This window comes from Phoenix dactylifera, chromosome 9 (assembly GCF_051530095.1).
Source record: "Phoenix dactylifera cultivar Ajwa chromosome 9, Ajwa_hap1_PhDact_Kaust_v1.1, whole genome shotgun sequence".
Lineage (NCBI taxonomy): Eukaryota > Viridiplantae > Streptophyta > Magnoliopsida > Arecales > Arecaceae > Phoenix > Phoenix dactylifera.
The window spans coordinates 7,283,612-7,296,502 of NC_143198.1; the positions used below are offsets into that span (position 1 = coordinate 7,283,612).

The 12,891-nt window shown below is 40.2% G+C and overlaps 1 protein-coding gene across 2 annotated transcripts; it reads right to left on the minus strand.

The window, feature by feature from the left end:
- Nucleotides 1–602: 602 nt before the first annotated feature.
- LOC103710514 (auxin response factor 17) lies at nucleotides 603–12,565 on the minus strand. 2 transcript variants are annotated; one of them, XM_088704132.2, is made up of 15 exons: nucleotides 11,841–12,565; nucleotides 11,087–11,736; nucleotides 10,237–10,349; nucleotides 9,772–9,870; nucleotides 9,622–9,678; nucleotides 9,374–9,529; nucleotides 9,166–9,250; nucleotides 7,075–7,165; nucleotides 6,822–6,986; nucleotides 6,621–6,743; nucleotides 6,309–6,384; nucleotides 5,988–6,135; nucleotides 4,523–5,811; nucleotides 3,349–3,539; nucleotides 603–1,010 (listed from the first exon to the last, which is right to left on the minus strand). In XM_088704132.2, exons 2-15 carry the CDS (start codon nucleotides 11,127–11,129, stop codon nucleotides 815–817), a joined length of 2,832 nt encoding a protein of 943 aa, XP_088560258.2. In that variant the 5' UTR covers nucleotides 11,130–11,736; nucleotides 11,841–12,565; the 3' UTR covers nucleotides 603–814. The 2 variants fall into 2 exon arrangements, with proteins under 2 accessions (XP_088560258.2, XP_088560259.2); XM_088704133.2 differs by having other exon boundaries at nucleotides 11,087–11,741; nucleotides 11,841–12,561.
- Between the last annotated feature and the right edge of the window lie 326 nt (nucleotides 12,566–12,891).

Here is a 12,891-nt window from a genome sequence, read left to right on the forward strand (position 1 = left end):
GGAAGGGGGGCCCGGCTGAAGATTCGACAAAGATGGCAAATCTCCAAAAGATCATGGGTGGAGATGCCGGTAATTCCGATAGCAAGCAAGGAGAAAGGGTGCGATTTCGTTGGACGCCTCGGTCAACCAAACAAGTGCGGCAGATGGCACTGAGGGGGGATTGAGGATGGACAACACCTCACCACTAACGTAGTGAAGCTTTTTGACCGGCCGATTTCAGCCTGGACAAGGATGGATCAAAATCGAAATAGCGGATAGAGATGGCAAAGGAAAAGACTCCTTTATCTTCCAATCGCCATCAACCACTAGCAATTGCCCATTCTAAACTCAGAGAAGGAAACAACTTTCTTTCCCATCAAATCGGATGCTCAAAGCATTGTTAATTCTTCTGAAGAATGATGCAGCCTGCTAAAATCGATATCCTATGTCCTAACTTCAAAAGATTTTGATGTGCAAATTGGTGAGCAGACATTGTGGCAGAAAAATATAATGCCTGGATGCGAAGCCTAATGAAAGAATCATTCACCACAAAATACAATGGATGGTAAGGGATTGGTTTCAACGAGTTGGGAAATAAAGCATCGCAGGAAGAGAGTATAAGATTATAAAAATGCCTAGCTTCACAAAAGCATATTCTGATAAAATTATATCGAAGTCGCGTGGCATTACCTATAATACAGTTACTAGAGACATACATAGACCAAGCTACTTACTCTGACGAAACAGTACTGTGTGATGGGCAAGACAGCAAGATGACGAGAGTTCTGGACTTCAAACTCATGGGATTTCATGTTCTCTGTTCTCCTATTTCTTTTCAGTAGTCCAGAGGCATCACAGAAGCAATCCCATTGCTCATGTTTCTCGAGTCTTGCCTGCTCGCATATCCATCACAGCCGCTGCCTGGAAGCCTCTTGCTCGGGGCTGCGCTCGGAAGTTCACCCCCTTTGCCCATCTGCTGCACTTCCTGGGGCGCGAGTATCTTTATGCACCACACATTATTAACAAACTCTCTGGAAAAGGCACAAAGCACAAAACGTAGACATTATTTCATCAGAACATTATGTTTGCATTAGACTCCAGCTATATCCTAGCAATATTTAAAGCAGTGTCATAAATTTAACCTGGATTTACAATGCAAAGCAAAATAGAATTCAATGTGTCATAAACCCACCCGTATGGGCATGTTTTAGACCTGTGCATCCAATCAATTTCGGTATCAAATTAATCAAGCTAGCAAGACTCACATCAGTCTTTCATTTTCATGTGCTAACAGGAAGCTATAATAAAAGATGCTTTGTATGAGATATATTGATATCGCTGTGATCACCCAAACAAAATAATCCAAAATGTGTTAAAAAAAGCTGGAGTTCGTTAAGGTTTGCACCCTGTGCAGCATTCTGTATCATGTATTCCACAAATCTAAACCTAAATTTGAGACGACTGTAGTGATCGATCCATTTATGAAAATGAAACATGATGTGGGGGTTGAGGAGATCATAACCTTCTTGTACCTATGAACTGAGCCCTAATAGTTCAAATCATAAAATAAGTCATCAAATTAAGCTTTTGCATATCCTAAAGACTATTTATAGGCACGCTTCTGTATCAGTAAAAGCTATAAATGGACATGGTACAACATATGGTTTAGCCACTTAATCATGAAGTGCACAACCAAAGGCTTGTGTCTCTTAAGTGTCAATGTGTGCAAGCATTCCAGCAATGTGTAATATGCTATAATCACTTCGAAACTGTCATGCATGCAAATGATACTTCAAGATGAACAGGCTTATGCACATAACTGCTACCAGAAAAGTAAAACAAGCTTCTGATCCACATGGATGCATGCCCATATTTCAAGTTGGGAAACAGTACAATCACTTCTAAGACCTAACTACTGTGCACAGTGATGCTACTTAAGTTTTGCTCCAACATAATCCTTCTAGGGAGCTAAGGTTCAACACCGTTGTGTTATAAAAAGCTTGAGGCTGAAAGAACATAAAAAATTCAGTCCTTCAGCTAAAAGGATATCAAGGACTTTAATTAAGAAAATGAAAAAAAAAAATGAAACTCAAGAAGGAAAGAATAGCTAGATCAGATTAAAACATAGAAATAAAAACGGGTATAACAAACTGGTCTTGACGAGGCCATTATAGCATTTGGCTGTCACCGCTAACACTTTCACCTGTGAGCCAATTTATGCTAATCTAAGAAAAAGCCTGTTAGCATGAACCAATAATGGTTACTGCAAACTTATATGGGCTAATTCATATAGTCTGGGTCAGTTCAGACCAGTTTTTGAAAGGAGCTTCCTTTTATCAGTTTCTCATATCTCTACAAACCTGAATTATAATGAGAGAAAAAATAAGGTAACAGAAACTATTACTAAGACTGTATACCATTCTTTTGGAAAACTGTCAATGGTGCTTCTTGTTTAATGTTATATGATTCACATATGTAAAAGTCTTATCCTTCTATTCAAAAAGAAAGCGATGTAATTTAAAAGGCTTTTTCACTCCAGTCACTAAAATGCAATGCGTTGAACCGAATCCACATAAAATGATTTTGTTTACTTGAACTCTTTATTTTTTGTAAATAATATAGTTTCCACATTGAAGAATATGATTTATTTGTCAAAAAAAATAAAAAAGAGGAATTCTTTAGGAGGCTATATCTCAATTTAAGTATTTGATCAAGCATGCATGCTTGTCCATACAAGCATCCATTCTCATGTCAAGTTTATGACTGCCTCTCATTTGCTATAATTAGTTATGCATACATGCTTTGCTGTGAAAAACTTTGCTTAAAGTCATGATAGCAGGATCTTAAATGGTGCAATTACAAGTTGAAGTTACACTGGTAAATCATTAATTGCCCAAAAGATTATTTTTTTCCTCACAAAATCTACTTTAATCTTTTTTCCTCGCAAAATTTACCTTAACTTGCCTTTTCTTTTCATACCCTCTTTTTTTGGCTCTTACCTGAACAACTTCTAAACTTTTTGGTATGGCCAAAAGTGCCGTATACAGCTTAGACCTAAGGCTGAACAATCACCAACCAAACCATGACAATCTAATAGGTAGAGTTGCAAGCATATTGGCTTGCATGTAGAAATTTCCATAAGTGGGTTAGATATCAGTTAATAAGTTTAATTTAAGTAGATATCTAAACAAATACACAAAACTAGCTAAATTTGCTAGGAATCCTCATAACAAGATTCACATTATAACATACATCTGTTTCCAATGAGCCCTATGATTCTGCGAAGCAACAGCTCCATATTCATGCAAAGAACACTCAAGAAAGCACGTATATATGATATCATCTGAAGGAAGCGCATGAAGAACTTACTGCCAGGGATCATCGCCTAGGAGAAGAACATCATTTTCCCGGTCGACGAATACAAGCTGCCAGCCTGATCTCATAGGGTCCTCCAACTGGCCTTCAAGGCCAAACAGTCGCCCAAGCTCACTTCGCAGCTCCGGGTAGTTGTTAAATCTGGTAATATCCAGTGACCTTCCGAAGGACCCTGATTTGTAAACCTACCAATACAGGTGTAGCCCATCAGTGAAAAGGACAATGCATCACAAACAATGAAATCAATGCACTTGGCTTGCCTACACAGGCATTTGTACCGGTAACTTTGGCTTCTGCAAACTTTAGTTCAAGAAAGAGATAATGCTAGTACTATTAACCATGGTTGTACCGCCCCAAACTGCTTGGTTCAGGGCGTACCGAGACATACCGGAGGTGGACCGGCACGGTTTCACCCCTCAATTCAAGGGTGGACCGGCACAGCTCCACCCCTCAATTGAAGACACCGGAAGAGAGGGGGCTCAAAAGAGGAGCTCATCCCCTGTTATGCCGCACTAAAAGAGAGGGGGCTCAAAAGCCCTCTCCCTCTCTTGGCTGCTCTCTCCCTCTCTTCCTCTTTTTCGTTACACTGCGGCCAGAGGAGGAGAGATCACTTGAAATCCCTCTCCCTCCCTCCCTCTTCTCTTTTCCTCTCCTTCCCCCTCCCCTTCCCTCTGCGGCTGCGGCTCCCCTTTGTCGGTATGCCACAAGTCGGCACAGCACGGAACCGTACCATACCGTAACGCTAGGCAATCGGCATGGATCCAGGTACTAGTTCCACCAACCCTGCATATTAACTATATATCTTGCAAGAAAATAAAACCACAGGAAATCCATTAATGCAACAAGCATCTCTCAAACCATAACCCAACATCATAAAATAACAAATCAGGCCCATGTATCAGCGGCATAATTACCATGGAATGAGAACAGTGAAAAAATGTAATATAGCACATTGATTTACACTACCCAGATAGTCAGGAGCCAGAGGTGCACATAACAATCTGGAAGGTAAGTTAGACTCAGTATTTCTTTGCAGAATTACAAAGTTTTGCAGTATCATTCAGAAAAAAAATATACCAAGCAGCTTCATAAAACAAACATAAATAAGGTTAATGATAAAAAAATAAATCAAATCAACAACCACGGATGAGAAGAGAAAAATTTTCACCTTAACAAAGGTTCCATTTTGTGGGTTCACATGAACCCCATTTTCCGAAGACTGCAACAATCCCGGTTCTTCTGCACAACTGGAACTCGTTAATACCTGATTCAATGGGAAATCCGTTCCTGCAGCAGTCAGAAATGGCATGGCTGTTGAATCAGTCTCACTGCCAACACTCCTAAGGTTTCTCATGCCATTCTGCATCAAAAGAGGCGAAGAATCTATATGAACACCAAAAAGCAGATGATTTTGAGGATCTGTGTTGCATTCCTGGTCAAGCAAGCAATCTTTCCCTGGAAATGGTGGTAAAGTGACAGAGTGCTGAGATATGTTCGACTGTTGGTCTAACTGTTCAACCTGGGGCTGCATGCACTGAGTTCCAGAAGGGAGCATGGATTCAACTGCTAGTCGCTTGGATGACCATGTGCCTGAAGTGCTTACTGAGCTGGTTCGAGGAAAATTAAGAATGTTCGATGTTTCTTCAGGAGAGAATGAGCGCAAAATACTATGTAAGGGGGATACACCAGACATGGATGCTGGGTTCATATTGGTGCCTGGAAAGGTTTGTTGTTGGCAAAATGAAGATAATGTTTGCAATGATGATGGGGACTGAGAAGTAGAGGCAAGCTGTGAGAGGCTTGAGACGACATTAGGGATTTGCTGAAGATTACACAAGTGTGTCTGCTGGATTTGCTGGTGCTGTTGTGACTGTTGATGCTGCTGATGTATTTGCTGTTGCTGTGGCTGCTGATGCTGCCGCTGTTGCAATTGTTGCTGCTGCTGCTGCTGTTGCAACTGTTGCTGCTGCTGCTGTTGCAACCTTTGATGCGGCTGCTGCTGTTGAATCAGTGGTGGCTGCAGCTGCTGCTGCTGCTGATCCTGATCACCAAATGAGTTGCAATGCTGCAACTGATGTTGAGAAAACTGACAGCGAGTTTGGTTTTGACCCTGGTTTTCTTGAATGGTCTGAAGGAGGGCTTGCTGAGAGTTAGGTTGCATTTGTTGTAGAATCTGGCTTGCCAATAGAGTGGATCTGCTAGTCAAGCTTTGAGGTGGTTGGAATTGTAGAATTGCCGATGTCTGTTTTGAAGGATCCATGGTCCTCATCTCCTGCTGTGCTGCCGCAGCCATTGCTTGGTGCATATCAGGCTGGAGACCAAGCATTGAAGTATTAAGTCTAGGCTGCATCCAAGGTGTCACTCCAAGTCCCTGAAAACTCAAAGACGGCAACCCATGGTCCCCATCCCGAAGCCACATAGGTGGAAGATTTAGACCAATTTCATCATCCTTGCCACCTGCAGATGCATGGTAGATATGAATTATGCATACTAGAAACAGACATGCAATTCACATGATTTTTTTGGGGGTAAGGTGAGGGTATAGAGGGAGACGGGGGAGCAAAGTGGCTCTCACTAAATAGTAGAGAATATTAACCAAGTATGAAATTTCAAAATGCAAACATCAAGCATACCATGCAAAGAAGGCAGTCCTGATGGCCATGGACGTTTAAGTCTAAGAGGGAAGGCAGATGGATACATTGGAAACGTCGTCAGAGGCTCAATCTCCCAAAGGGAAACCCTTGGCTGCCTTTCCCCAGCAGTCGACTCATCCCAACCAACCTAAACCACCAAAACCAGAATTTGTGACATTCATCTGTGATGTGTTAGGAAATTGTTGGCGAACAAATTCCAAAAAACAATATTCTCCGAAATGAAGGGTATCATGTCAAATTGTACATATAGCAAGGTTCCCGGTAGAGCATAGAAGACAAAAGGTTTTGCATTATAAATACCTTTACAGAACGCCAATGTGAGTTTTGCCAGCGCACAGGATCCAGATCACTAATCCCTGTGATCGTGCCCATGTAACTGAATATAATACAGGCAACATTTATAAGATGATATGAACAAGTATGAAACATGAAAAGGTAACATTACATGAAAAAACAGAAGCATATTAGTAACTACATAAATAAAAAAATACCAAATTGAATGGGTTTGTCTTTATCTATACACATACATGAACATAATAAAAAGTTTGAGAGTTTATGAAAGGAAATGCTTAGGAAATGAAATTTTCAAAGAGGGGTTTAGTTTGAACCTACCGGCGAACACTAGACTCTTCTGTCTCAAACAGCATTCTAAAACGCATACCCACAGAAACACGGGTGTGGTAAACTGCTTTAACATACTTAGCTAACGGTATGACAAATTCAGAAGGACTTGCCCTGGAAGCAAAAGATTCAAGTCAAGATAACTTGGAAACAGTGGATGCGATAAATTCCCACAATATGCGCTATATTTACCTGGGATTATAAAATATAGTAAAGCGGCTATTGGTAGCAGCAGCATGGGCTGCAGCAGCAAGAAGTCCAATATGCATGCTATCACATGATAATACTGATGAAGGCATAACTGTTTGCGGCCGATTAGCACGCCGAATACCCAGAAGCAACTGATTATTTTCATTCCTGATAGAAGCAATAAATCAATAATTAGCAATAAGAGTGAAAAGCTTATTATAGCATGCAACAGAAATAAGGTATGGCATTATCATACCAGATAAAAATGACTGAATCACCTGCAACCAGTCGTTTTGCACTTACGAAAACACTCCATCCTGTTGTCAGAAGATGCCTCTTTGGCTGACCTGAATCAAGAATGTGTTTAATAAAAAAGCATATCATGTTGAACACACTAGCTCGTGCGTCGATCAATGGCCAACAATAAAAATAATAGCTGGTCCTTATCAACAATATTTTTATGGACAATTGAACCATCTTGCTGGAATTATGAAGGCACACATATAGTCAAAGCCCATATGATGTGATCTACATTAAACCTCTCAAACCACGTAAACTATGAGGTGTGTTTCCTTATCCACCAATTGGCCTTCTAAGTTTCATGGCACACCCTGTTCATCCAATCCCTAGTAGCGACTTGACACTATTTAGAGAGTTTATGTCAAATTAAAAGCTTGTCCTAAAATGTTTAAAGCCAGCTTTAAGGTTTTCTAAAATAACTACATACCCAGAACTATCTCATGGACCATACGCTAGGAATGGCTCAGCCCACATGCATCATTTGATGAAAGCACTCCAGTCCAGTCGCCTCCGATCAGTGGCTTGTCAACCGCCGGACTGTAGCTCCTTACCAAATGCCCTTGGGTTGAGGCAACACAGCACGAGTAGTTCGCTGAAGATGTTCCAACATATATGGAACATCTCTCCAATATAGACTATATGGGAAGGCAAGCTAATTCTGAACTACTTAATCTAAAAAGTACGCAATACAATTCACCTAAAGACAAAAGAGATCAGCACCTCTTCGGAACTCAGCAGCACAAACAGGGACTGACAATTCATGATTGATGTGACAAGATGCATTATTAGAGGACTTACTGTCCACTATGTGGGACAACTACGTAAATGCCTCTTCTGGTGAAAAGCACATAACTTTAATAGTGAAAACATTTGTAAATAGATCAAACAGAAAAACTCACATATAGACGAGAATTAGTTTGAAAGCAAAGAATGATCAAACCTTAGTCTAGAATTCCAGATGAAAGTTAAAGAGGTAATTGATATTTCAAGACTAGGAAGATTATATGAATATAACAGAGTGAAAATAAGTAGCTTATCAAAATGGGAATGGTGGATATGGAGTCATCAAATGCAAAAATTGTTCAAAGTTTTGACTAGGTTAAAAAAAAAAAATTAAAAAGCAATTGCAGGAAAGAAAGGTTCTAAGAAAATCACTTATCATCAATCACTTAAGAGGTAGTGCATTTCTGTATTCCCACAAAAATGTTCCCTGGGGGTAAATTCATTGTGCTTAGAGGAAAAATGACTGAGCAAATTGAAATAAACATCCATTAGCTATCCATTTTTGGTGAAAACACAGTTTTAATACCATATCAACGTGTGTATTAAACTTGCATAATTCCCTCGCTCTGACATACAATTCACGCCTCATAGGCTATGCAAGAGGATAGCAAGCACAAGGCTAAAATTAAGTCAGCCAACCAGCAATAAAGAAGAGATTAATGGGCAATTTACTCAGTATCTTTTCAGAACTCATTATCATCAATTTATATTGATAGTAATTCCTGAGAGTACGATCTAACCGATGTGTGGATCTCCCAAGATCCTTACAAATACAACAGAAATAATATGCCCAATAAATAGCTGCCGCTGGATCAACTTCAACTAAAGAAAAAGAATTTCATTCAACTATGCTCAGCAACTCCACGAATGCTTGGCACAAGAGAATTAGAGAACAGACAAGTTGTTCACTTTTATGAGAGATAAATCCCTTCAACATTCTGGATTTCTCAAATTAGTTTTAACAACTTAAGTTCAGATTTCTTCGAGACTACTGTTTTTCCCCTCCCAGTTTCTAGTACCCTGCATGGAGTGAACAATTGAGAATATTTATTTTTTTGTTTGTTAGTGCAACTCTAAATTTCACCTGTCTCCATTTCTAATGCTCTCTCTCAAATATAGTGCCAACCTCAGGATATTTATGTTTATCGATATTATAATATTGACACAAACTTTCTTCACCATTTTATCCAAGAATAGATTATAGTGTCTCTAATAATCCTTTAACTCTAAAACACTAACCTCACTGGCAGCCACACAAACTTACCGCGAAAAATGTGACGAAATTTCCACTCATTATCATGAAGGTCCCTTGCAATCAACTCCTGCACAGGAGGCTGCTGGGAAAAATCCTGGGGGAATAATGATAAAGGCACAAAAAAAAGAAAAGCTCAAATGAATCTTAACTGTAAGATTCAAATTGGTTTCAACTGGAAAAAATAAAAATTTTATTTGATCAGGTAATGTTTTCCCACCAATGGAGGGAAGACTTTTTCAGCTGACCGGCGAGGAACAGAAAATCCACCATGCGTACTGGTGTCACTTGCAGTCAGTGTCTTGCAGAAATAGTTGGTTGGCTGCTTGCTCAGAGTACCCAGTTCAGCAGGAAGATAAAGATCTTTTTGTTCCTCCTGTGGATGTAATATGTCAATATATATAGATTATGAAAATCAATCATTGGACAATCAAATTGAGATCACAAGCATACAGTGCTGTCAATTACCAGGCTCAAGGGTTGCAATGTCATTTGGGCATAAACTTCATCTGTCTCTGCATCTGCCTGAGATTCAAATTGTTGAGCAGGAATTCACTCATTAGACAGCTTATACAAATGCATGCTACATCGACCAACATTTGTCTGAGTGAAACTTACATGCATAGTTACATTGTGAAGCTGACAGATCAACTGCGGAGGTAAGTTTGGATAATTTGGGATGTGAGCATCAATTTCCTTGTTGGTAGATGCAGCTACCTGCAAACGTAAAATCAAGCTTCATTTATTCAAATTCTCTAAGGAAAGGATAAGAGGAAAACCAAATATACTATGCAATGCCAGTAATAATGTCTTGATCAAATAAGATTTTGCATGGCCTAGCTAACTTGAACGACATAATAATGATTTAATACACTCATCCACTTCACCTATATGTGACACCGCTTTCTTTATAATGGCACAGAAGCATGACTATTCACTAAATTATTTAAATTTATATTTACACAAGTAGTAAAAGACACCCTCAAGAGCAGATCTTGAAAACACATGCTACAAATTATGCAAAACTTAGTATGAACTTTGTCGAGACATAAATCATCCACAGCAGTATACGTATAAACTGACCTGCTCACTGTGACCCTGAGGAAAGTACACTACACGACTTCCAACAGCAGGTAAAGACACAAGCGGTCCAGCACATGCATGCCATAGTTCCGAATTCAGACACTTTTGCTCCCCTGTAAATATTAAGAGACAGAAAACATAAGAAGAAGCATGATGGCAGAAAAGCAAGCATCTATCATCCAAGGGAAAAGTGATTTCGCTTTAAATTCTATAACAGTCGTGTCCATAGCCATGTTTGCCATGCAAACATGAGCAATTATAAGATGCAAGTTCTTCCAAAATTGAGAATGCAATCCTTCCTTCCAACTAACCAGGAATAGTGAAGAGTTATCAAACAAGAGAATACTACTTAGAGAAACTCATAATCTCCCAATGTAAACACAGTGATTATTGCTTTACCTTGATCAGCAAACCAAATTCAAATCAAAAAGATATAACAGGAAACACTGAGAAATTAAGACAGCAAGAAAAGTAATCCTTGAATTTTAGAAAATTCGAAAAGGTAACTCAAATATGAAGCATCTTTATGTAACCAAGTGCAGCTAGTGAAAGTAACCTAAATATGAACTTCAAGCATTGATAAGAACACGAACACACACACACAAAAGCATCTTCATGTAAGCAAGTGCAGCTAGTGAACTTCAAGCATTGATAAGAACTTTCTCGCCAAAACCACATAAGGAAATTATGCCAATGACAACCTAATTCTTTAATTTTTTTTAAAAAAAAATTACATAAGCTGAATTCTGTTGATCCACAAACAGCAACCCAAATGTTAAAACCATAAATCATTTAGGTGCCAGAATACCAGGTTCTAGATAAACCAGAAAGAAGCACGCTAAAAATTCACCTTCCTGTGTCTGCTGCGGAAGTCCCGATGTTGAGAGCCTCATCCTGAAACTATGAATAGGTTCACCGAATAATGAACCACTTCTGAGCACCACGACCTCCCCCTATCTTCAACAAACAAATGAAATCTTCAAGGAAAGACACCCCGTGTGATGATGAATCATATTTGTTTGGTTTCGCTCGATTAGCTGTTGTCATACCTCCATAAAATTCGCCCTTAGAAAGTAATTATATTGAAAATTTTGATTTCTTCACTCCCAATGGGATGATTTTGCCTTTCCACCCAGCTAATGACCACACAAAATATAAGAGGACCCAATAGATGGCATCAAAAACACCATTTGGTGACACAAGCCCCTTGGAAACCCGCCAAGCACTTCATCCGAAGCCAGGCCCACTGCAAGAAACGCTCGCTTCCACTCTCATCAGGTCCAATCCTTCAACTTTGAAGCCCTAAAGTTTCCAATCCGTCGTCTTAGCTACAAGGAAGGTGCAGCACATAAAACTCTAAAAATCCCAGCTCAAACCCAAAGGATTTACGCCAAAATCTCTGACTCTTGGAAGCAGAACTGGATGGACTCGCCCCGATATTGTGGAGCAGATGGGGTTTCCAAAGCCTCCGAACAGAAAACTCCAACCAAATCCTTCGCACTAACCTCCAACCAAAAAACCTCAGAATTACTCCGCCGAAATCTCAACAAAAGGAAAAAAAAACAGAAAAGGCAAAACGTACTGAAGAAGTAGTAGCCAAATACCTCAGCCAAGTAATCCAAGCAGGCAAATCACGACAAAAACCCAAAGCGGCGAAGAAATCTCCCTCCAAAGCTCCAAACCCTCAGCAAAAATCAAGCTTTCAACCAGTTCAGCCCTTCACAACCTCAAAAAATCCCAGCTTGCATCACCCAAGCTCGAAGGGAAGCCCTTGCATTTGACCAGAAGCACCAAAGAAACATCAAACCCTCCAGATCTCACCTCAGAAACTCCCCTAACAGTTCAAAATGATACCTTTAGTGCAAAAAAGCACTACAAGGAGCTTCACCCCCCACAAGCCACTGGACTCCGAAACTTCGCCTCTCCAAACCTCCACCAGGAGCTACAAAACAGAGCCTCCGACCGCGAAACCCATCTCTCTCTATTAAAATCCGAACCACGAGCTCCGAAGACCTCAGGCCTAGCTCCACGCTAACAGAGACCTCATCTTAGACCCTAGATGCCCCAGATCTCCATCTCCAACGCCGCAAAACGCACCGGATCGAGCATTCTCGACAACAATTCAGCATCAAAGAGCGATTTCCCGAGCGCCGGATCGAAACCTAACGACCGAGAGAACTCAGAGAGAGAGAGAGAGAAAGAGAGAGAGGGGCACTCTCGCTATGGCTTCGTCTTCCCTTTTCTCTTCCGAGCTCCAATCACTCTGTAGGGGAAAATAAAGAAATAAAGAAAAGCCCATTATTATTATTTTTCCACTCCTTTTTCTTTTTTTTTTTTCCCTTCGTCGCCCTTTTATACGTGATGATGATAGGATGAGGGGGCCATCCTTTTTTTTCCTCTACACAATTACCAATATACCCTCTATTTTCATCAAATTTACGGAAAAAAACACCCTTTGTGGGAAAGGCGGCATTGGCAGTTTCTTCTGACAAAAATGACCTCAGTTGCCAGCCGCGAGCTTTTCCGGGAGGGATATGGGTATTTTGGTCAGTTCAGTACTAACCGAAACGGGGTGATGAGATCATTTAAGGTATTTCTTCTTCTTTTTCCCTTTCGTCGTACGAGGAATCGCCCCTTTCCAAAACAGTTCCGGAA